The following is a 26,410-nucleotide window of genomic DNA, read 5'->3' as shown; positions in this document are numbered from 1 at the left end:
CAGTGGGGAAAACAAAGCTCCCCCTACTGGAGCATAAAAAAGCCTCCTCTCTTTCCTGCACCCCATGGCTCCGTCATATGCAGGAAGGCACAGAAACATATAGTCTTCCCATTATCCCGCACAGAATCCTGGTTCTCTCATCAAAACATCGCATTTTCCTCATTTCAGTTAATTAAAGGACAGCTGGACATTTCGTTACTGCGCCAGTCTCAGCTCTGTCTAGTTGAAGTGGGGCACGTAAAGGTCTTGGTCCCAAAGACACTTTCACCCGAAACAAATGGTTTTAAAATTCATGCCTCTGATGGAGAAATTTGAAAAAGAAGTAAAAATAATTCTTACAGTGTGTCTGTATGTGTGCTGGGTATGATTTTCACAACACACAGGTATATATATATATATATATATATATATATATATATAGGGAAAGTGAAACTCAATGGAAGAATACACACACACACACACACACACACACACACCACGGACACACAGGTACACACTTTAAAGATTTTAAAGATTATTTTTTATTTTTTTCATATATATTATATATATTAGATAGATACAGGAAAGAATAAAAACGTTGCCACATGACTACTGAGTTGTTATTAATGGTTGACTATTAGCATTTATTGGAAAAATCTCTAGACATATGAAACTCAATATGTATCTATTTTACTCTATACGCATAAAAAGCCAATGTAAATGTGAAAGGTTTAGACACTTGGAGGTAGAACCAAATTAAAGATAGACTGAGAGGCATAACCAAATTAAAGATAAAACTAATTTTCCCATGTTAATATATGAGGCAACATGTTTTATCAAGAGGGCGAAGGGGTTTATGATGAAAAAAGATTCTAATGAACATTTTCTTCCGAAGAATTTCTAAGCTTTCATAATTGAAGTGTTTGCTGTCTACAGAAACAAACAAAAAATCTGCAGTTAACCGAAATTAAAGATATTTCTTCCAATTCTAGAAAGATAGGGGCATGGACGGACGAGGGGGACATTAAGCATGCTCCCTGTATCTTTTCAGGGTTTTGATGTAACTCATGTGAGCCACTCTGGGGACTCTCTCCTCTCCTCACAATCAGGTGGGCAGCCTTTAACAGCAGAGAGATAACAGACAATTGGAACAGTTCTTGCCTTTGAAATAGGTTCAATTATAGTTCACAGCCATTTTCAAGATGAGCCTCATATTTTCCCTCTTTTTTTCTTTTTTGAAATGAAACCTGGGCATGATGGCTCCTTCTGAATCAGCAAATAAATGATGCACTTGAACACTGTCTTTCCAGTCTCTCCTCATGTGCAAGACTAAGCAAATGCCTTGCTTCAAGAGCAGTTTTAGACTCTCTGTATTAAAGAAACTCTCTGGGTTTAGGCGTTGGAATCCTGGTCATCAGGCCTCCCGTTTCTCAGGGATCTGGGGCATTACACTCACTCTGTTCTGAAAACAATACTGATGGAATCTTTGACCAGATGATTCCAAACTCTGAGAGGTGTATGAGGTGAGGGGAGTGTCTGTGTGCATGTATGTGTGGCTACAGAAGGAGAGATGGTGCATCAAAGATGTTCTTTGCCTCTTTTCTTGTACCCTTTTTATGGGTTCAGGTTTAACAAATATTCAGAAAAAGGTGTTTTGGTATTGCTGTATAGTCTAGACACCATCCTTCACTAGAACCTCCACTGTTCATGTGCATTTTCAAAGAAAATAACACAGTCACAGATTGACAGCAATCCAGACTTCTTTTTTTTTCTCCTTTCAATCCTCCTTTCATAAGACATAAAATACAAAAGATGCAACTTTTTCTAGAAGTGGACAAAATATGATTATGATCTGCAGTGAGTAGGGGAAATATACAAACCAGATCTGTCACTTGTTTCCAATAACTAGAGCTGGGTTACCTCTGATAAAGGAGAGTGCACCTCTAAACCCACTATACTAGGTATGTTGGAACCCATAAAATTTCCAATTACTGCTTCAGAATTTATTGTGCACATATGGAAAATAATACTTGTAAAACAGAAAGGGGTTTGTGCCTTGTGCTGTCAATACTGTGAAGGATGGGGTGATTATAAAGCAAATTAACAATACTTTTAAATGTGCATTCACTTATCTTTCCAATTAAATCCTTGTTAAACAACTGCACAGACAGTAATGGCGCTTCTGCAAAGCACTGATCAAGACAGTTTTATTGTAATTTTTACTCGGCAACAATTAATCAAGTAGGCATTTTCTTTATTATTAAATTATTTAGTTAATAAATATTCTCAATTGGCCAACATATTTGTAGTTTGCATGTTATTTTTGATTTTTCCTACAGTGGAACATATTTGGGAATTTTTCCATTTTCTAGCAAAGGGACCATTAAGGCATGTGATTTTACAAATTTCTTTTCTTTATAAGAATAACTGTGAACAAGTCCTTGAAACTTTACACCATTCAAAAACCCTATTTCAACCATTTTATTTTGTAAGGGATGCAAACACATTGCTTTTAGCAGATAAGAAAGGAGAGATTTTGCTTTAAGGCGTCTTTCTGTTGGGGTAAGCAAGAAAATTAGCATTTTAGAAGTTCATTAATACCAGTTACAGACTTTTGAGTCAGGAAGCTGCACTGTAGTTAACATTTTCTTTTCATATCCTAGTGAAGTGAATAGTACCTGAATATTATTCTTCTATAAACACACAAGATGGTATAAATTGAGAAACAGATAAAGATATCTAGAAGTATGTTTTCCATTTTTGGATTTCCATTTTTGTAATTTGGAGATTTGAATTTATCTAGCTAGTATACTTCGCTTTTCAAGTCTTTTAGTGGTTCTTTATATGGCCTTTTGTGTTTTGTATCTTCCAAATTTTTTTTAACTAGGAGGAATTCCTAGGAAATCAGATTAGTAATGAGGGCAGATACCTGGCTTTAGCATTCATGAAGGCTACATTAATTCAGAAGTGAGAATAAACATATGAAAGATACAACATTTTCTTGAGTCATAAAAAGAAAATTTCAGGCAAAGTCTAGTTTTATAGTTAGACAAATGGTGTGATTTGAGCTGGGTCAACATTACTTTTTGAAATGTCTTATATAAAAACTTGATATCCTCACTACTGTTCTGATTATAGAAGGCCCCTTACATTATACTTCCCAGGATGAGAAGAGAGCATGATCTAATATACTCAGATTAACAGAGTGTCATCTTGAGAGAAGACCCTTGGTAGATGGCGGCGATAAAGTCCAGTGGAAGGCAAGGGAAAAGGGAGAGGGAGAGGGGGAATGGAGAACATGGGTGCTTTAGGTCTGAGTATGGAGAAAGTGGGTTCGTTAAGACTCAACATCTTGAAGGTGTCAGGTGTAAGGACAGAGTGACCTGAGAAGCTCCAGAAGCACTCTTTGATTGATAACTGAACCCAGTTTCAAGTCACCTAGATCTCTGAGGGCAAAACATATAATGCTGCTGCCGAGGCACACATTTCTCCCGGCTGAAATAACAGGGCCTATAAGGCGCTTGGCACACAGTGGATGTGATGGCGAATCCAGAGGCAACTGTGAAGTACATTTCACCTTCCAGCACTTAATGGTTGGGAAAGGGAGTGAGATACAGTGCAAAATAGATGAAAATCAGTATTAAACCACAGGTATAAGATGCTATGTGAAGAGAGTAGGAAAGAAGCTAATTCCTATTGAGATTTATTCCAGGAATCATGTGATTTGTGTTGTTTCCCAATCAGCAAAACCAGCAATGGTGTACCTCTCACTCAGAAAGACAAATATGCTGTTCCTTCCATTGAAACCAATGAAATAATTATGTACATACTTACTCCAGTCCCGCTGGTTGATGGGACAGTGAATCCCAAGAGAGTTCAAAGAAAGAGCAAGGACAGGTAAGGGAATACTTGATGGCTGTCAGAACATGGAAGGAACAGATTAATAAGAAGGGACAGCAGTGCACTCACTAAGGAAAAATGTAGCAGGGAGAGAGGAGGCCACAAAAAGACAATCTGGAGAAACGTCAAACACGAGAAAGAAAGACTGCTATTTAAACAAAATGATTCCAGTGGGCCCTTTAGAATCTTACAGACATTATGTTGAGCAGACTATTGGATACCCTGCTCACCCTGAGTGTCCCCAAGATGGAGAACAATTGTTGAAAGAGTATAGCTAGGCTTTGGTTCCAGCTTGTTTCTAGATTACCACGAGACACATAGTGCCTTCTTGAAAGATACGCTGAATGAACAAATGCAACTTTCAGCTATTCATTTAAACTCATAGGGACTTGTGTTCTTCTATGAAGTGGATAGCTTTCTTATAAAGATCTAGGGAGGCAGCACTTAAAAGTGCTTTGGAGAACTGAACCTTCTCTTGGCATGTCCTCCTCTTAAAGAAGATTCACCTAGTTCTCTAAAACAAATGTCTTTTCAAAAGTAATTATGTGCTAATTGTAGGAAATGAGGAAACAATTTAGAAAAAAAGATAATAAAAATGACCAGTACCTAGTCTTAACATATTATGCATTTATGCATTCTTGCCAATGTTTTGGAAAGAGAGTTCAGCAATGCCTAGTAAACTAGTCCTTTTGAGACTCATGTCTAGCATGTAGAAAATGCCTCACCTTTTTGAAGGAAATGGCTCAACCTTGGACCTAATCAATAAATTAATTAAAACGTGTAGAGACTATTGGGTGTATGATATTCTTTGAGGTAATGTAGGACAGAAGGTCTTAAAAAATATGAGCTCTGATTTTTAGCAGTGTCCAGTGTGTTGAGAAGATATGCTATGTACCTAATTTAATGTTATATGACACACATATATAATAATATTCATGATAATTACGTAATAATAATATATATCAATTATATAGTAATAATAATGTGATTATTGTGCATTGAGTAGTCGAAAGTGCAAGCATAGTATTTGAAAGGAATTCCTCTAAATTGGGGTAATCCAGGGAAAATGTGAGTGATATTTAAATAATCCAAGGAACATATAAGATTAGTCCTTTATCAAATATTCTTTACTTAAAAAACCCTGTACATATCATTTGATTACGATGGCTGTCTCCACTAGTATGGGTCTCAGGGACATAGTTCAATAGAACTTCCATTTCTATGTGGTGTAGCATTTTCCAGTGCAATGTAGTCATTGTGTCATGTTGATCACCTCATTTCAAGAGAATGGACTGTCTTCCTTTAAAGATAAGAAAATTGCCCTGGGGAGAGTAATGACTTGGGCAGGACATCACAGCTAGTAAGAGGTCATACGGAAACTGACCTTGGGTTTCTAACTCCTGAGCCAGTGTTCTCATTGCCCCTTACTGCCTAAAAAAGAATGGTTCAAAGAGGCGCACGGAAAATGAGACAGATTGGGATATGCAGTTTACCTCACAGGAATCATTTACCATTATATCTTCACTGAACTATTGTAACAACCTCCTAACTGTTTTCCTGCTTCTACTCTTGCCCTCTGAAATTTATTCTTCTCATAGCAGCCAGAATGATTAAAGACAAACACATAAATAATATCAGATCATTTCCTGATTACTATCCCTCCTACACCACAGTGACTTAGAATGAAAGGCAAAACTTCTCATCTTCATTTACAAGGGCCTCACCGGACTGGCTTTACCCATTTCTCTGACCTCTGTGCCCTGACTTCACACAAGCCCTAGTTCCCTGGCACTAGTTTCCCTCTGCCTGCTCTGCTTTCCCTCACATCTTTGCATGCTTCTCTCCTTCCGATCAGATCAGGTTTCCACTCAGATGGCTCCTTTTCAAAGAGATCTTTCCAGACCATCCAATCTAACGACCTTCCCTCTTATCTTCACCAGTTATTCTCTATTGCATCACTATCTTGATTCTTTTTTTTAAAATGTTTATTTATTATTGAGAGACAGAGAGACACAGAGTGTGAGCAGGAAAGGGGCAGAGAGAGGGGGAGACACAGAATCTGAAGCCGGTCCAGGCTCTGATCTGTCAGCACAGAGCCCAACACGGGGCTCGTACCCACAAACCAGAGGATCATGACCTGAGCTGAAGTCGGATGCTTAATCGACTGAGCCACCCAGGCACCCCTCACTATCTTGATTCTTGACATGACTTATAAGCATCGCATGTGTTTGCTTATTAGCAATCTCATTGCACTAAAATTACACTCCACCACAGCCTGATCCCCTCAAATTCTCCTCAGTACCTAGAAGGGAGCCTGGCTCATGGTAAGTTTTTAGCAAATAATGCTGAATTACTAAATCCCTACTTGAAGTTTTCCTTCGGCAACCTAAAGCTGTATTTTATTCTTCAAACGAATTTTGCTCCTTTCTCAATTCTTTTCATATACTTTGCAGTTTGTGTTACTTTATTTGAGTCACAGCAAGAGCAGGGCAGTCACTCACAATCTGAGCCTGAGGTGCCCTTAGGCAGACTGATATGGAGCTGGAAGAGCTTTGGCAACAAGCAGTGGCACTGAGAGGGATCAGACTGGAAAGTCACATAAGCAGGTGACAGTCCTGTTAACACGGTCTTAGTACCACTGGGGTTTGGGAGTCATCCATCGTTCCCTCAGACCATCTTTCTTGGCCTAATGAACCAGGTTGTCAGGCTGGCTCAGGTCTTCCAGCTTCACAGCTGCCTCCTCTTTTCGCCAAGCCTCTCCTGTGTGGTCCGTGTTGGACAGTCAGATCGTGACTTCAAGTAGAGGTGGGAGGTGAGGACAAGTAGACAGTTCATTGGACTGTTCATTGAAACTCTCAAATTCTAAAGATTTTCTTCTAACCATCACTGATCATCCACCATTATTCATTAATCATTCTCTTATTGAATCCATTCAGATTCGATAAATATTTATCTAAAGACCATTATGTTCCAGGTACCATGAGAGCTGAGGATACTTAGGTGACCAAAAACAAGCAAGGTCTTACTCACATAGAGGTGCAGTAGAGAGGAGGGAGGGAGGCACTGAAGCAACAGACAAAGAAGCAAGGCAGTTCCAGATAGTACATGTTCTGAAGAAAATAAAACAAGACACTGAAGTGGCAAGTGACTGGGTGGGTAGGGTAGAGGCACGTGTTTCAGATGTGTCAGTCTCACTGATGAGGTGACTTGAGTGTCAAAAAGAAAGCCCTGTCAGGGTCTGAAGGAAGCACATATCAGGTAGGTAGGAGCAAAAGCCAAGGTCTTAGTAAAGATATGAGCTTGATGTATCTGAGGAAGGAAACCAGGGTGGTTAGAAGATAATGAGGCAAAAGAGAGGTACATGGTGATATCAGAGAGCTGGGAAGAAAAGAATCTGTGAAGCCTTCAGATCCTAGTATTTCTTGCCAATTTACACTGAATAAATCACCAGACTTTTTGGCTATTGGATTAGAATAGCCATGGAAATACAGGCTCTGTGTCCATGTGTTGTGTTTGCTGCTGAAGTCCCAGAATCCTGCATGTTGCCTGCCTGGCACATAATAAGAGCTCTGTAAGTGTCTGTCAATGGAAGGATGATGTAAAAACTAAAATCATATTTTACGGAGTTGACCTCTCAGTTTCATATTGATCCTGATGTGCTTGGGACCCTCAGAAAAGAGGAAAGCTGACGGGATACCTGCCACTCCCTCCAGTGGGCCCACGAATGTGAGAGCATAAAAGAGAATGTGTTTTGAAATCTACGTGTCTCTAAGTCATTCTGATTTTCATTTGAGCATTGCTTCAAAACCCCACATTTGTACATTTTGGACACTTATCTTCAGGATTTGCATGGAAACCTGAAAAAGTTCCTTCTTGGCCTTGCACCTGTTACTTTTCCTTTTTGAGAAGCAGCTTCGAGGTGATAAGAATACTTTTTTTTTCCTAAAGCACACTTTTGTTAGAAAATGCTTCTAAACTACACAGAGAACTTGGAAAAGAGGTGCTAGATAAATATATGTGAGTCACAGAAGCTGAAATTACCAGCAACAGGGACTTCCTGTGTGAAAACAAAAACAAAAGCATTTTTTCAAAATTCAAAATTCAGAGCATGGCGTTAACAAGAGTGATCATTTCATTGCTATTATCCAATACGGATTTTCTGTCTACCTGCTCATTCCCAACATTTTGGAGAGCTAAGCTGGCAAGCCAAGTTATACCACAGCTGCCAATATCATTCCTGACTTGCCCAATTGCTAACAACATACTTTGTGAAGGAAGAGTAAGTCGTATCTCCTCAAACTTTGTTATGTGAAGGTAGGAGAAGGGGATACAGGTTTCTAAACTCTTCATTTCTGTTCCATGATGCTTTTATCCAGTCTAAAATTAAATGCTCGTTTATAACAGTCTGGGAGAAAATCTAACATAACTTGAGTTTTCTTTACTGAGACACCCAAGAAATGGAACACAATGAATGGAACACCCAAGAATACGTAACACAATGTACCAACATGTATTGACATAGAGTGGGTTTGTATTAGAAGTTCATCATTCTCTTATTTTATTTTATAGGAACAGGTCTCTATTTAGCCCCCATACAGTATTAGGCACTTTGCTATATTGGGGAGACAGTGATGAATCGAACTTCCTACTCCTGATGAAGTCAGAGGCAGTTAGGAGTTATTTATTAGAAGGATCCTTTAAATGAAATCTTCTCTTATAAAAGAGTTCCACAGACAGGACACCAAGAAAGTATAGTATTATAATGAGAACAAGTGGTTTGGATTCTTTGATGTTAAAAAGAAGAACATGTCTCTCTGCCCCCTCCCCCATGGTAAATTGAATCCAGGACTCAGCGATACATTATTTGGAGTAAATTTAAAATGGATTCACTGTCTGGCTTCAAAACATATTAATATTGTGGTCTTAGAAAAGTTACTTAATCTTTCTGAATTACAATTTTCATGTGTAAATCATGTGGAAAATAAAGTTTATCTACCTTGCAAACTTTTATGAGAATGACAGCTAAGTTTAATTTTCCATACCCACCATACAGTAGATTCTCAATTAAATGCTAGCATTGGCATCATTTAGTTACATTTTTAAATATTATTTACTCCTTCATTTTTAAAGCAAATCCTTAGGGAAAACATCTTTCCTTTTTGATTCATTCTAGAATCTACAACATTGGAAAACGGTTGTTGTTGTAAAAAATAGATCAGTAATTTAAATCATACTACTAACATACATGTGACATCTGTGGCATTTTTTAGTTATACTCTAAATTGTAACTCAGAGTTCATAAAAGCTAGTGAACATCATTAAATCAATCAGTAATCAAAAAGAAAACCTCTCATCATTAGAAATTATGTTAACAAAAAGAGTTCACAGTCTATTTCTGCCTTACTCAAATATAAACCTTGTACGTTTTATGGCTTGTGGGTCTCGTCTCCACTAGATAACCAGAATAAAATGAGCTGGATGTTGTGCAGGGGTTCCCAAACACGGCGATGCACTTGACTTACCAAGGGAGGTTTTCTTTTAAAAGAAAATACCTATAGCTTCAACCCCAGACTTTTTATACCAGAGTTTTTATGACTGGGTTCCCAAATCTTTATTTTTCAAAGCTCCCTACTTGATTCTTGGGGTAGAAAAACTTTATATGACCCTCAATTATCCCCTGATCCTTGTGTTTATGTCTTGTGTGATCCCCTCCCCTAGGGTATGGATAGGAACTGTGACTTGATTCTATCAGAAGGCACCAAAGGTGATGGGATATATATAACCTTCATGATTATGTTACATAGGATTATAACTTTTGCTTTAGCTACTAGCCTCTCCTTTGCTGCTTCAATGAAACAAGCTGTCATGCTGTGTGATGGCCTATGGAGAGGTCCACAAGGCCTTTGGTCAACAGCCAGTAATGTTGAGGTCTTAATTCCAACAAACCACAAGGAACTAAATCCTAATAATCATGTGAGATTGGAAAGTCCACCTGTCCCCAGTTGAGCCTCCAGGGTGAGGACCCATCCCTGGCCAACGTCTTGAGAGTAACTTTATGGGGATTCAGCTAATCCATGACCAGACTTCTGACCCACACAAACTGAGAGATAATAAATGTGTGCTGCTATAAGCAGCTAAGTTGGTATTAATATTGTTACGCAGCAGTAGAAAACTAATACAATCCTGAAATACAGTCAGTGTCAGCAACCCGTGATATCAAGTATAGTTAAGAGCAGAAGTAAGCTTGGCGTGTTTCCCCACTAGTTTTTAATTTTTACTACTTAATTCTGTTGGTGATGATGATTATTTATGATGGCCGATTTTTATAAATATCCTCGGATATTGGTAGTTACATACCTCTGACTGATTTAATTTCTGGCGTCAATTGCCAAATCTACGTGGCAAAACCATAATTAGAATTAAGAACTAAAATTTTGGTAGACTTCACTCACCTCTCCCATGAATCTGAAGCTACGCTTTTGGAATCTGGTGATTCCCAGAGCCTATTGATAAGATAAAACTAAATTTCTCTTTTGTGTCAAGGAACCCAAAAGTCCTATGAATCTGGCTAGTGAGACAAATCATTGGATGGCAGGGAGTCTCCAAAGCTGGTCTCTACTTGATATTTCTTCCTAGAAAAAGAATCTTAATGCCATCAAAGAAAATCCAATCAGGTGGAAGTCCCAAACCATACTTGATTATTAATATTTAGTATCATGACTGTCCTAAGAAAACTAAGTTGCAGTGATCTGATTTCATCTAACATCTTAAAGTTAGCACTGAATGTCACTTGGCTGACTCGGAGCTTTTAAAGCCCTTGCGTTTTCCTTATTATTCCCATTTTGGAAGTGAAGAGTTTGAGATTCAAAGGGGTTAAAACTGTTTCCATCAGACCAACAAATAGCTCAGAAGCAAGAGGCAGCAGTTCCACTGATGTTCACCGGGTGCTCTCTGTCCACTGGCTGGTCTCTGCCTCTATCTCACCACAGCATTAGGTCAGCTCGTTATTGCTTGGCAGGTAATAAATCATAAAATATAACTCATTATAAATGGGTGATATAATTTTGCTTTAAAATAAGTAGCCCGAATTTGTGTATTTTAGATACTAGAAGTATTCATAAAGTTGTTATTAGAATATTGTGTAAAAACTAGGGTGCCTAACTCAGTTGGGAGAGCATGTGACTCTTGATTTGCAATTGTGAGTTCAAGCCTCACACTGGGTGTAGAGATTACTTAAAAATAACATCTTTTAAAACATAATATTGTGTAAAGACTAAAGACTATATAAATTTACATGAATGGGAAGAGCTTACTGTTTTTACTTCTGTTCAGCATTATTTACTAATGACAGTACATTTTTTTAGCAGCTAGAAAGCGATACAAGCTTCGCCATCAACGGTCTTTGGGCTCCCAGACTTCAATGTGGCTGAAAAATGAGGTCTAAGAAAGTTTCCAAAGCCCTGAACGATGTTAGGGACTAGCCCTTTTATGATCAAGTGATCTTTTCAGCTTTAATGGGAAAAATAAATCATTGTTAAAAGATAATCTTGTCACATGAGGCCAGAAAGGTGCAATATCAATGATTTGACTTACCGAAAAACCACCCTACAGAATGGGATAAAGCAAGTAACAGTTTGTTTTGTTGCTGCTGTGGTTGGCAGTCAGAGCGAAGCAGGCTTAAGGAAATACCTCGTTTTAAAAATAATAAGAGGGCAATCTAAACGCACTTACTAGAAAAGTGAATGGACTTGATACAAGGGCTATTTTATAAGAACAGAACTGCCAATTGTTCACTTCCTTTCTCTGTTTCCTCTTTTATTCAATTTTTGATGCTGCAAATAATATGAAAAGCACGGGGTAGCTCTAAACTTAATGCTTTGCTTGGCATTGTGGTACACATCTATATAAAAGTAGTTTAGATATAGTTGGTAACATGAAATTGTTTCTCTAATAGTTTATTTTCAATGGAGCTTATTCTTAGCATGTTCAAAATAAGCAAATTCATCTCTTTAAGCCAATGTTTAATTTGGATTATTATGCCAATAAGATCTGGGTGAATAAAGATATGCAAAGTGCAAGACTGTAAATTAATGGGGAAAAAAAAACCTGTCTCCCATTTGAAACAACACACACGCACAATCATATGCACACACACACACATACACACACCCACACACCCAATTAAGATTCTTGGCCACGTAGATTTATGGCATTTATATATTTTGTTCCTCTGGGTGTGAAAAAGTGAAGGAGGGTGTCCCTAAGATTCTTCCTTTAAATTTTTTTCCTATATATGGAAAACATGTCTAAAATCCTGGTGGGAAGCAACTTCCTCCAGTTCAAAGAAATGGTTAGAGAGAATATTTGTTACTGGGTACTAAGAAACACCAGTCTGGAAAATTCCCACTCAGTTCTTCCCCCAGTGCTTCGTGGTTCTCCCATTGGCTCATGGGCTTGGGAAGCTTCATAGTCAATATTTTCCAAAAAGGATGCCAGTCTTTCTTGTCCCTTTTTTTAGAGAGTGAAAGAGAATATCTAAGTAGTACCAAAGAGCGTCTGAGCTGAATTTGGAGTTTGGGAAATCAGCCTAGATGGGCGGCTTAAACCAGAATGTTGATGTCAGGAGGAGGGGATGCAACCAAGTGAGATTTCCAAGACCCACTTTCAAAAGTTCTCAAGTCAGTTATGCAGCATTCTTAATGCTGAAGTCAGTCCTTTGCAAAAGTACCCCCATGTAAGAAAACCATCAGGTTATAGATCATTCTGAAGAATCAACACAGTGTCACAGGCTGGTGACAGGCTGACATCTAAGGTCATGGACCAGTTTTCTTTGGGGGATGCTCTCATAGAGTGTAAGAGTTGCATCAGCAAAATGTCATTGAAAGCTGTCACCAAATACAACAAACGAGGCAGAGCACTGCTTATTCATGCACCGATGGCCCAGTAAATTGAGAGTTCTCAATGACTGCTGAAGGCAACATCAGAATATTGGATTAAAGTAGCTTCTTGGTCCAAACACAGATATGTAAAGCCCTACAGAGAATGGCAATGCCAGGCTTCTTCATAACTGTGATGTTCAGCAATTTCCTAGACATTTTTCTTTCTTGAACTATTTATTTTTTTTAATGTTTATTTGTTTATTTTGAGAGAGAGAGAGACAGAGGGCACAAGCGGGGGAGGCGCAGAGAGAGAAAGAGAGAGAGGGAGAGAGAGAGAGAGAGAGAGAGAGATTGAGAGGGAGAGAATCTCAAGCAGGCCCCTCGTTTTCAGTGCAGAGCCCTGGACGGGGCTTGATCCCACGAACTACAAGATTCTGACCTAAGCCGGAATTAAGAGTCAGAGTCTCAACTGAGTGAATCACCCAGGCACCCTTCTTTCTTGAACTATTTTAGTCAAAGTCCTATGGCAGTACCTGTCACTTACAAATACTGGAAAGCAGGTATAAGCAGAAAGTCAGTAACAAGGACGTGTAGCATGAAGACTGATATCCGCTTTTATAAGAAGATAATCAACAATTAATGAACGTGAAATGCTCAATGGCAGTAGTGGTTTTCAGCATAGGCTCCGAGTCACAGGGACCAGGGATCTAGTCCCATCTCCTTCACTTACTTGAACTATGACCTTAGGATATTATTTGACATATCTGAACCTCAGTTTCCTCACCTTTAAAATGGGAACAATAATAATTCCTATTCTGTGGGATGGTAGAAAGGACTAAGTTAAATGGTATAAGTAAAGCACTTTACTACAGTGCCTGGCATATAATAAATTATGAAAATATGTTAGCTACTTTTATAATAATAATAATTATTATTATTATTATCAACATTACTAGTTATAATTAGAACATGCTTTTCAAAAGCGATCACTTTGAATTTAACTTGTATGCCATCTGATCTGGAAGTATAATGAGGGTATCCAATTCCTACTGATTTAGTGAGTCAAACAGAAAACCAAAACAAATTGAATCATTCAACTGGTGTATTTAGAATTGCTGATGATTATAGCATTCACGAAAGTTAGTGAAATACATAAATTGCAATTGAACTGTTCTTGAAAATCCCCCAAATCAGTTTTCATTTGTCTAGCCTAATGGTGGGTAGGACTTGTTCATTTTTTAAAATGTATATTTAGAACCATCTAAATAAGAAACATTGTGGAATGTGAACATGGAGGAAATAAAAGGTGTTAATACAATGAGACTATGCCAAAATCATGTATGTTCCATCTTTGAATACAAAAGAATGCATTGCTTTCACATACCGCTTTATGCTTTGCATGGAATTATCTATCACTCATTGCCACTTTATTTCCTTGCGCGCTCTCTCTCTGTCTCTGTCTCTCTCTCTCTCTCTCTCTCTCTCTCTCACACACACACACACACACACACACACACCACACACACACGCACACACACACACACACACACACACACACACAGAAAGGAGGCTACAATGTACATAGTCAGCCTCTTTGTACCCAGCACTGATTCTCTTCTAAGTCAGCTCTGCTGTCAGAGATCAGTGTGCATATAGATGGGAAGGTCTGACGTTAGCACCAAAGTTATGGGGTCACTCCAGAGATTTCATTCAAAGGATAATCTGATTAACAAAATTTTGAGGCAGACCGGTATATGCATTCTTTTATCATCTAATTCAAAAACCTCCACAACACAACTTGGATGAAATCGCCAGTATCAAAGGTCCTAATGTAGCATAATTTGTGTTGAGCATGCTGCATTGTGACAGTGCTATAAACCAGGGAGACAGTTTACTGACAATTCTGTGCTACCAGATACCAACTCAGGCCTCTGTCCAGCTTTACATTGTCAACTCTCATGGAAACATGAGCAGCTACACAGCCTCAGAGGACGCTGAAGTCTGGATTGCAAAAGATGAGATGGACAGATTTCATATTTTCATTGCAGATTTTTTTTTGCCTTTTCAAACTGCTGAGCATAATTTTTTTTTAAAAGGCAGGAAATGCAACTAGTGTTTGTTTCTAGCATGGCTTCTGTTTTGAGATTTCTTCTTTGTAGAAGAAATGTGTTGCCCAGCTGTCTAGAATCCCAATCAGGATATGGCTTCAGTATGAAATATATTAAAAGAATGATTTTAGCTGGTTATAAGCAGGAACGAAAATGAGGCTAGGGCTTTTTTATCCAATTTTTACTCACAGAGGGGGCATTCTGGTTCAGTCCAATGGGGCCACTATGAATAAATGAGGTAAAGCTTAGTTCTGTTTTTGGGGTTTTTTACCCCCCCCCCCAGAAGGAGAGTAATTGTGAAACACAAAGGTTCACATTAGTGAGCAAACAGAGCTGAGGAGATTCTCAGTTACAAAGATTCTCAGAAATAAGAATCATGTGTCCACTGGCCAGAACTATTGCATTCAACTCTCAAAAGGGCGGTTCAACCCAAATTACACTGTTGGAGGATTTAATGCTTCTCTGTATTAATACTTCTCCTATTTGCAACACACACATATACACAAACATTATTCAACATGTGTTAGTTAAGACCTCCCTTATGCACACCCTAGGGCTACTATTGGTTAATGGGGGAAGAGACAAAGATGATTCAAATCCTAACTTTTAAGATGTATAGAGATTTTTTTACCAGTTTTTCTGTTCTTAACCAACTTAACGATGTTTGGGTCTGCTTGTTTCCTGTAACATTTCCTATTTTTATTTGTATTTTTTAGAATTCATAGCTTTTTCTAAAAGAAGTTTCAGGTTTACAGAAAATCTGAGTGGGATATATAGAATTCCCATATACCCCTCTACCCTCCACCCCAACACACAATTCCCTTATTATTAACATTTGCATTAGTGTGGTACATCTGTTACAATTGATGAACCAATAGTGATACATTATTATTAAGTACAGTCTATAGATTCAGGTTCACTCTTAGTGTTGTATATTATATAGATTTGACAAATATATATTGACATGTATCTGCCATTATAATATCAGACACAATTGTTTCATGGCCTGAAAACTCCCCTGTGTTCAATGAGTCATCCCTCCCTCTGTCTACATCCTTTGCTACCACTGATCTTTTATGGTCTCCACAGTTTCGCCTTTTCCAGAATGTCATATAGTTGGGGTAGTACAGTAGACTGCCTTTGCAAAATGGCTTGTTTCATTTAGCAATATGCATTTAAAGGTCCTCCAAGTCTTTTCATGACTTGATAGCTCATTTCATCTTATCACCAAAAAGTATTCCATTATATGAGTGTACCATAGTTTGTTTACCCATTCACCTATTGATGGACATCTTGGCTGCTTTCAAGTTTTATCAATTATGACTAAAGCTGTTGGAAATATTTGTGAACAGGCTTTTGTGTGAACACAAGTTATGAACTCTTTTGGGTCAATACCAAGGAGCACGATTGCTGGATAGTATGGTATAAATACATTTTCCTAAGAGCCTACCAAACTGTCTTTCCAAGTATCTGTATCATTTTGCATTTCAACTAGCAATGAATGGGGATTCCACACCCTTGTCAGCACTTGGTGTTACCAGTGTTTTAGCCTTTGGCCATCCTGATAGGCGTTTAGTAGTATCTCATTATTGTTTCCATTTGTAATTCTTTGATGATACATCTATTTCCTGATTTTTAATTCTTTTACTTACCTATTACATATTTTTCTAACATCTATGATTTTGACTTTGATGTTCCCATCATTCATTTATTCAAATACTTATCCACATGGATTAAGAGTTTATTATATGCCAGTAGCATTTTTCAAAGCTAGGTTATTTTTCTTTATTTTGCCCTTTTATTATTCTTTTTTTTTAATTTTTAGTTTGCCATTTTCCACTAATTATTCATTTCACGTAAACTGTTAGTTGGTTTTTCTGTCTATTAATCTCCAGGTAAGCGGGCTATCTTTTATTTCTCTGGTGACAATTGCTTACTCAACTTTCTCTTGTTCTCTTCAAAGTCTTTATCATTATAGATTCATAATACATACAGCACAGAGTCTGAAATATCGTTAGAGATGAAACTACTGAGAAAAATGAAGTGAAGAAATCACTTACCTTGGTTGACAATAAATCTTAACTTCTGTATTGTTGCCAGATTGCCACTAACTCGGTATATTCCATCAACATCTAGACCTAAAAATAAAAGGGCATGTTTTATATTTGTCCATAAAAGAACTGAAAGGATAAAAGAAAAAAAATTAATAAATGTGAGAAGGAAGGAAATAGTAAATCAACACGAAATATCCCTTCCTCAGAGAGAAAACAAATTTCTGTTCTACACCAAGCAATCTTAATAGTTTAATTTCAACAAACTAATCATAAAATTCAGTCATAGTTAATCATCAACAAATTTAAGTCTAGTTGAATCATAGAAGACCAATAGGTAGCATTGGATTTTACATTGTAGTTAAGGTTCATTCCCCAGGAAAAGGCATGAATTAAACTAGTGGTGGACAGGAGAAGAACATTTACATATACATTATTGCTCTTTTTTGAACAGAAAATAACCCAAGGCATTTGTGAAGTCTCCCTTCCTCTTTCTCCTTCCCTCCCTCCAGTCTATTCTACTCTATTCTATTCTATTCTATTCTATTAATCCGATCCTATCCTATCCCATTCCATTCTCTTTTTCTTAAATCGCTATAACGTAAGGTGCATTGGTCTGATTATTTGAAACTACAGAATGAAAATCTGATTCCAGATGTATCATTAGCCTGATAATCTCTAGTGTATTATAGGTAAAGGGAGTGTTCTGTTATGTAGGGAAAATAAAGAAAAAAATTTTCGACAAAATGGTGAAATTAGTTTCAGATTGTTTTAAAACTGGTCGTCTATAATTCAAAATAACTTATCCTGGCCGTGGATTTGGATAATCAACCACTTGTTTTCCACACATCTATTTATGGCATCTAGTTATTTCCATGACCAAGTTATCGAAAAATGAGGAAACAGGAAAATAGAAAGAGAAACACTTACCAAAACACTATTACACTCCTTAAGGAATATTGATAACATAACTTTAATGTCAAGAATGTATATTTATTGATGTGTCCAGGCTCTCAGAGAGGCCAGGGATGAGGTTACCACCCATCTCCCTATTTCTCTAGGGAAATGGCATACCACCATGATTAAATACTGTAATTCACAATCATAAGTATTAAATAAATTGGTAGAAATTATTGTCATAACATAAATAAGGGCTTTGTAAAGCTCTTTACTGACATGAAATAATCTCTTTTATAGTAGGAGCATTTCTGCCATTGTGCATAATATTTCATCAGTAGTTTAAGATAGAATAACATAACTTGCAACACTGGTATTTAAAAAATTTTTTTAACATTTTAAAATTTATTTTTGAGAGTAAGAGAGAGAGACAGAGCAAGAGTGGGAGAGGGTCAGAGAGAGAGGGAGACCCAGAATCTGTAGCAGGCTCCAGGCTCCGAGCTGTCAGCACAGAGCCTGACGTGGGGCTTGAACTTACAAACCAGGAGATCATGACCTGAGCTGAAGTTGGACGCCTAACCCACTGAACCACCCATGAGCCCTGCAATGCTGGTACTGATGGTATAATTCAAAACCATTATTCACTACTTTTAAGATTTTATTTTTTTTATTTTTTTAAGTTTTATTTTATTTATTTATTTTGAGAGAAAGGCAGCGCGCAGAGGGGCAGAGAGAGAATTCCAAGTGGGTTCCTCACTATCAGTGCAGAGCCCGATGTAGGGTTTAAACTCACGAACTGTGAGATCATGATCTGAGCCAAAATCAAGAGTCATACGCTTAACCAACTGAGCCACCCCAGTACCTCTGAAGGCTTTATTTTTCTAGAGCAGTTTCAAGTTTATAGCAAAATTGAAGGTAAGGTACAGAGATTTCCCATATGGTTCCAGTTTTTCATAGACCCATAGCTTCCCCAATTATCAGCAACCTCCACTAGAATGGTACATTTGTTACCACTGAGGAGCTTTCACTGATACATCATAATCAATGTTTATCATTGCACTATGATTCATTCTGGTCTTGTATATTCTGTGGGTTGGAATACGGATAATGACATATATCCATCATTATAGTATCGTACAGAGTATTTTCACTCCCCTACAAATCCTCTCTGCCCACCTATTCATCTTCACGATGTTTGCCCTTGCATGTAATCAACTATAGAGCAATTTGGAGTAATATCAATAAAATCAAATAGCTGTTAGCAAATGTATTAATTGGTTTAAGTGTTGTAATTCTAGAATAATCTAATAATAAATTCTTGAATCTGTGTCCCTTCCTGAGAATTATGAATTTATGAGGAATTATGATGAAGTTGGACATCTATTAGTATGTATGAATGTTTAAGACCCCTCCATTGATCAAAATCACATATATTATTTCTTTCTGGTGCACAAAATAGCTCCATTAATCAAAAGTTACTCTAGTTTGTTTGCTTTTAAGTACAATGTGCATTTGACAACTGAAATGTGACAATAATGTTAATTAAAAATTTTCTAATATTTAATTCCTAGTGTTAGTATTTGACCATATTGGTCTTCGGTTTATACGTATATACTCAGAACTTCATAATTTATTAACCATTACTTTTCTTGCTTTTTCATTAGATGGTGTTTAGTATTTAAATTTAACCTATAAAATCTTAAAGAATATGATAAATTTTAAAAAAATATTACACCTTACACATTCAAGCAATGTGTCCTTTAAAGTATTCCCTCTTGGGATATATTTAATTTTTTCTGAACATGTAGCCATTGGGGAAAATATTTTGGAATTCTTCTTTAAAATCACCTTCAGTGGTTCCATATTGTCTGTAGGAAAATGTCGCTGGGGGCAAGTTAAGGGCCTTTGGTAGTAGTTTTGGATTTGGGAACTAGATAAAGGTCATTCAAAACCATGAATGGTGAATAATGCCATCTTGCTGGCCACCATAAGCAGACAAAATTTCACCAAATGAAAGCGGTCTAGTATTTGCCCATGAGTGATCAGTTTCTCTAAAAGAATTTGAGAAAAAGAATATTTTGGAAAATAGAAACATTGAGGCAACATGCAGATGTACATTCCCCAAGAGAGAAAACTTCACATGCTTTTTAAAGAATCAGTCCTATTAGCTCTACTTAAAATGATGATTCATGGTGAAATGTCACTTAACATCTATTACAATAAAAATGAGAAAATTTACTATATATTTCTTTTTTAAATTAATTTTTGTTTTGGACCTTAATCAGAGGTCGGTATTGCTTGAATGCACAAACTTTTAATTCAAATAAGAACCTTACGTAAGTCTTACTTTAATATGCATATGTCTTTATTCAAGGTATAAAATGAAGCACATTTCTACTTCTTTTCTAATTATTTTATACGCTATTGTAAATGCACATGTTGTCTAGGGTTATAACTGAATTTCAATTACTGAAGTTCCCCAATATCCAAAACTTTCTTTTCCTTTTCTAGAAATTTAAAGTTACAACATAAGAAGTACCGTCCCTTGGTGTTCATATTTTAGTAGAAGTTTTTTTCTTATACTTTTTTTTTTTTTAGTTCAGTAATCAAAAACATTTGAAAGAGCAGTATGGGTTGGATACATTACGCTTGGGCAATTGGAAAACACTATACTGTTTAAACAAAGCAGCCTCATCCTAAATTAATAACCCAATTTTCTTTTGGGATAAAAGGAGGGAGGGCTGAGGATGGAGACAGGGAGTATAACTCAGACCAGTGCCACCACTGTGGTTGGAGAACTAAGTCATAGCAGAGAAACTGCTTTGTGGCTTAAGATAGAAACCAGAAAGTAAGAGGGAGTAAAGCAAAACATATTAGATGCAATTTGAATCTAACTTGACACAACTTCCAAGCCCTTTAGAGTCAGAGATATCAACACCATATATCTTGTGAAGGATAACAGTGTCTGACATTAGTGGCTCCTGCTTCAAATGGCTCATGCTCCCCTGCTATCATACTTTTTAAATTACATAAATAGAGTGAAAATGACAAAGTACATATTAAAAAGGAGGGTATTACATTTTGCAAAATAATCTGGAACATATCAGTGAATTTTAGCAGTTATAAATTACATAGGTACAGTCTTGAAGTTGATTAGTTTCCCTCTGAATGCCTCACAGAGTGGCAAACCCAAAGTCCTGGGAATATTACCCAAATTGCAGTGATTCACGTGCCATCCTCTTTTTGCTCCAAGAACTTTGAAAGTTATGCCAAACCAAACCAATGTAAATTGGTGGATTTGGACATCCTTTTCATGACCACATTATCCTTGCTGGATTGGAAACTACTTATTTTGGAAATATAATTAGACCTCGTATGATTTTGAAATGAGCAATGTCTTCAAGGTACCCATGCTGCGCTTTGGTGAAGTTTGGAGAAAAATCACTTTCAAAGGTACTTCTTTCAAGAAAATGCCATGACTGAATGCTGACAAGAACTTTGCTTGTTATGATAAAAATACTGTGGAAACATGGTGAAGCTGAGTCATTTTATTTTATTTATTTTTTTTATCAGACTGGCATTAATGGCAGTTATGAAAAACTCTCTGAAGAAATCCATGTTCGCTGAAATATCATTTATTTGTTCATCTTCAACTGACCTTCTTAGGTTTCAAAACAGTGTTTACCGTTGACAGAGATGACTGGGTATTGCTGTAGGAAATTTTAAGAAGTCTCTCTCCTCCACCTCCCACCTTCTCTTAGGAAGCTTAGACTAGGATAGACACACAATTAGGAGTTATTAGACCAAATGGTGGTCTAAACCCAGTGGAAAGAATGCAGCTGTCATGAGTAATTCCCACTATAAATCTTAGACACTTTCCAAAAAGAAATCTAAGAGACCAGCACTGTTTCCAGAGTTGACTGGTTTATCTGCCAAAATACAGGCAGTTTTTAACAATGCAGATGAGCCTGTTAAAAATAGTTGCAAACTGTGGATTAGGTAGCATTCTTGGTAGCTTGAATGATGGACAAACCACGAAGATGTAGAATTTGAGCCTGGTTGAGAGGTGTGGCCCAAAAGCTTGCTTGTTTTTCTGGAACATAACAAAATGCATCTGAACCCCTGGAGTCTGAAATGTGGGCTGGGAATTTTGCACAAACAGCCCCTCTCCCAAGATTTATGGCACTTCCTAATTCCTAGGAGGCCAGAGCTACCACAAGAAGAATCATTCTCACAATTCTTTGGTCTTCTGGCTTTTCCCTCTGGCAAAAAGCAATGAGCACAGGAACACCCAGACTGCCCCCCGAAGAGAGCTGCCCATTTCTTTCTTGGTCCTTCTGAAGGTCCTGCTTGAGTTCAGAGCTGAATATGAGGGGAAGTGTATGTACCATTCAGACCTATTCCTCCTCCTCTAAATTGAGTGTCTCCAACCTTCTATCGCCAGCTTATCTGTTCTCATACTTTAATTTCAAAGACTGAGGTTATAGGTTATAATCTCAAACTCTAAGTTTGATTTTTGCTCTGTCTCAATGGCTGGTATTGATGCCACAGCTTTGTGTTGGCTTTATTTAACTATTAATAACTTCTTGTGAGATGCCCATCCTTCAAGAATGATTACTTTGGGAAATAGTTGATTCTTAAATCAAATTACCTCTGAGCTACAGAAAAATAAGAAACTTCGTGTGTTTCCTCTTTCTTTCCCTTACCTCCCTCATAGTTCTGGTTTTATCCTTTGTGTTACTGCTGACTTTCTCTAAGTTTAGTTTATTCTTTATAAATACTTTGTGACTTATTTATGTTTAATATTAACCACTACTATTAAAAAAAGGAGGGTGATTGGGTTCAACATTAAAATTTTGCTTCATAAAGGAGCTCTTCCAAAAGTCACAGTCTGATGTGTTCTCTTCTTTTGTAGGTTCCTTCATTTCCTCAAATTAAGCACTGCCCAAAAGGAGTTTCAGTGATGATGGAAATATTCTATATATTACCTGTTCAAGCCAGTTGCCACTGGCCACATTTGGCTGACTACTGAGAGCTTGAAATGTGGTCAATGCAACCAAATATCTATTCTACTTAATTTAATTTAATTTTTTAAAATTTATTTATTTATTTATTTATTTATTTATTTATTTATTTATTTTTAATTTAAATTCAAATTAGTTAACATACAGTGTAGGCTTTAGGAGTAGAACACAGTAATTCATCACTTACATATATCACCCAGTGCTCATCCCAACAAGTGTCCTCCTTAATGCATGTCACCCATTTAACCCACTGCCCCACCCTCTCCCCTCTAGCAACTCTCAGTTTGTTCTCTGCATTTAAGCCTCTTATGTTTTGCCTCCTTCTCTGCTTTTATCTTAGCTTGTACTTAATTTTAAATAATGTAACTTTGTAAGTACCATATTGGACAGTGCAGCTCAAGATCATAGTCAACTACTGGTCCTCTCTTGTGTTCCACTGTTATTCTCTTTTGGGTTTATTTTTAAGGGTTCTCTTTTCATAAAAGTATGTGATTAGTAAATTTTCATATTTCTTCCATTTCAATGACTGTTTCATAATTAATTGTTGATTTAAATATTTGGGCGTCATAATCTTTTACTTTTCTAACTTTAAAAAATAATATTTCATTATCTTGTAGCATCTCTGCTGTTAAGTCTTTTATTAAATTGATCATTAATGCCTTATAGATCAGTTGCTTTTTCTTTAAGGATTTGTTTTTAAAGACTTTTGCTTTAAACTTGTGGAAGTAAAATACTCAGATGTGCCTACATCTAGGCCCTTTCAATCAGAAAAGCTTCTTTTATTTTTTCTTGATATGTCCTTCCCTCTACTGTCTCTTCTCTATCTAGAGCTACTTTAAGATGGATGTTCAAATATCAGATTATCCTCATGACTGAAAGAGCAAATTAATCGGAATATATGGTGGCCATGGTGAGCAGATAATAGACTAGCAGCTCTTCAATTACCAAAAGAGGGAGGACTTGATTTTGGATATGGAATACTTTAACTGTTTTGCTCCTGGCCAAAGCTCTCCAACTCTCTTATATAGAGAAGATCTGAGTTACCTTATTATCCACTGCCTTCTTTCTCAGATGCCAGCATCTTCTCCTCTGTCCTTCTAGAATTTGTTCTCAGGCGGAAGCAGCTGCTGCAGGTGATTCCTTGGTCCAAGGGAGGGGCCCAGGTCTCCCAGATATTAGATCTGATATTTAGCAAGTTACTTTATTTATTATCCTCTTTTTGTTTGTTAACTCCAAGTTTGGATATTCTCTAGGACATCCCTGGAAAGAACTGTGCCTAATTATTATGTCTGGGAATGGTGTTTCTTCTGCTCCAATTTCTCCACTTATTTGATCCCATCTGCTTTCTGTCTTCCTGGAATTTCTATTTCTGGCTGGCTTATGGCACCTTTTCTGTCTTCAGCACCATTATTATATATATTTTTTTCTTTTTCAAAATATCTTTTCTATTATTTCATTGGGGGTTTTTGAGGAGGGAGAATCAGACATGTTTTTTCAGTATGCCACCTTGAATGGGGCCCTCTATTGTTTTTCATAAAGATAGACATTTTAATGCTAAAAACAAAAGTTTCATTAGACTGTGAAGATACTGCTGTATAATAATTTTGTCTATGGGCAAATGGTATATAAATGGCATGGGATTACATTATGCATATTTAAAATACTCATGTGCCTCCAATTCTAACATTGGGAAAATATGTTAATACAGTTTTAAGGATAAGTATACCCCTCATTTCCTTTTATTTTTCTCAGTCTTGTCTGTTTTTGGTATTTACAAAAGTTCTGGTATCAGTTATGATTTCTCAAATGTTCCTTTTATTAGTGAGATTGTTTCATTTTTTTCTTCCATTTGTTTCATGAGCCCTTTCTTCTCCATTTTCATCTAATTTGGATATTTTATCCTACCTTCCTTGTATCTATGCTATAAAATCTTATAAGACAATTGTCACAGTAAGTTTTTCTTTTTAATATCATAACAAAATATACACCTTCAATTAGTTTTAGTTTTGATTATTGAAGTAGAGTTGACATAAAATGTTATATTAGTTTCTGGGTACCACATAGTGATTTGGCAATTCTATACATCATCTTCAATTTTCCTTCACTATGTTTGTTTGCTTGATTTGGGTAATAGTCTTTTTTCAATGACTTATGTATGTCTGAATGAAATGAGTTTTTCATCTATAAGATATTTCATATTAGATTCATATGGAAAAGAGAATTTTTCTGCTTTTAGTCTATGAAAAAAGTATTTGTTGCAAGAATTTTTAAAGAAATGTTAGAGTAAAAAGAGGTCACTAACAAAGGTGCTTATTGAATGAGCCTCCCATCTCTCCGGTTCTTTTTAAGTTGGACATTGGACACAGGAGAAGCACACGAGTTACCAGAAACACAAAAGCTGTCCCTCCTCAATGTGCACTGTCTTTTTTCGCTGTAAGAATGTTCCCCTTACATTTATACTTAGTTCTGATCATAAAATTTTACTAAATGTCTCATAATTAGAGGTGCTTACCTATGCCATTATAGTCCAAAAAGTAGATAGTAGTATATAAAAAGTCCTGTGAAAACTCACATCACTACTGAGGGCTAGATCCTGGTTACCAATTCCTATCATTTTTTTTAATGCATTAGGCTTATTTTTGTATATAATCTCTACACATTTCACTCAACTCGTATTCCATTTAGACTTACTACTGGGCCAGTTGCCTTTAAAATCATGCTTTTTATTTTATTTTATTATTTATTTTATTTTTTAATAAAAGATTTTTTTAATGTTTATTTATTTTTGAGAGAGACAGAGACAGAATGCGAGTGGGTTAGAGGCAGAGAGAGAGGGAGACACAAAATCCAAAGCAGGCTCCAGGCTCCGAGCCGTCAGCACAGAGCCTGATGTGGGGCTTGAACTCACAGAGCTGTGAGATCATGACCTGAGCCGAAGTCAGATGCACAACTGACTGAACCACCCAGGCGCCCCTAAAATCATGTTTTTTAAATGTACAGATTATTAATTGATAGGCCAACAAGGATAAAAACCAAAGGGAAAAAAGTTACAACATGGCCAGTGTGATACAGGTAGAAGTGATTTGTATACCCTGCTTAATACCTGAGTAAAATGAAATGATAGTCTAAGGATGGCATCCCCTGTGTGGTTCCTCATTTCTTACACTTCTTACATATTAACTCTTACATATCTGCCTAAACTCAGCTAAGAACTTGAGCTTAATAATATGAAACTTGAAGGATGGTAGACACAAATATGAGTTATAGAATTATATAAATCTTAGAATCACTCTGAAAGCATCTTAGGTAAGAAGGATCTCAGAGAGACCTTGAATTTGCCTGTGAAACTTCACTAGGAAACCTAAAATCTTGATTTGACAAAACAAAAGATAATGAACTTAAATGATTTCCGCAAAGTGGGAAGCAAGGTACCTAGAAACAGTCTTTAATAAATTGTCTTACATGTTTCTATTTTTTTTCTTTTCTTTTTCTTTTTTCTTTTTTTCTTTCTCTCTCTTTTTTCTTAGTCTTGAAGACAAATATTGGCCAATGATTCTGATTATCATTAAGTG

The 26,410-nt window shown here is 36.7% G+C and overlaps 1 protein-coding gene across 8 annotated transcripts in view; it reads right to left on the bottom strand.

The window, feature by feature from the left end:
• ARHGAP15 (Rho GTPase activating protein 15) overlaps positions 1–26,410 on the bottom strand; it is a 615,977-nt gene that overhangs the window by 182,434 nt on the left and 407,133 nt on the right. For all 8 annotated transcript variants that reach the window (XM_045033724.1, XM_045033723.1, XM_045033726.1 and 5 more), the window contains one exon: positions 16,927–17,004. In XM_045033724.1, the coding sequence (XP_044889659.1) occupies positions 16,927–17,004 (78 nt within the window). The remainder of the gene's footprint in view (positions 1–16,926; positions 17,005–26,410) is intronic.

Source organism: Felis catus, chromosome C1 (assembly GCF_018350175.1).
Source record: "Felis catus isolate Fca126 chromosome C1, F.catus_Fca126_mat1.0, whole genome shotgun sequence".
Classification (NCBI taxonomy): Eukaryota; Metazoa; Chordata; class Mammalia; order Carnivora; family Felidae; genus Felis; species Felis catus.
The sequence above is the reverse complement of the archived record's forward strand: the minus strand, read 5'-3'. Positions and strand labels throughout refer to the sequence as shown.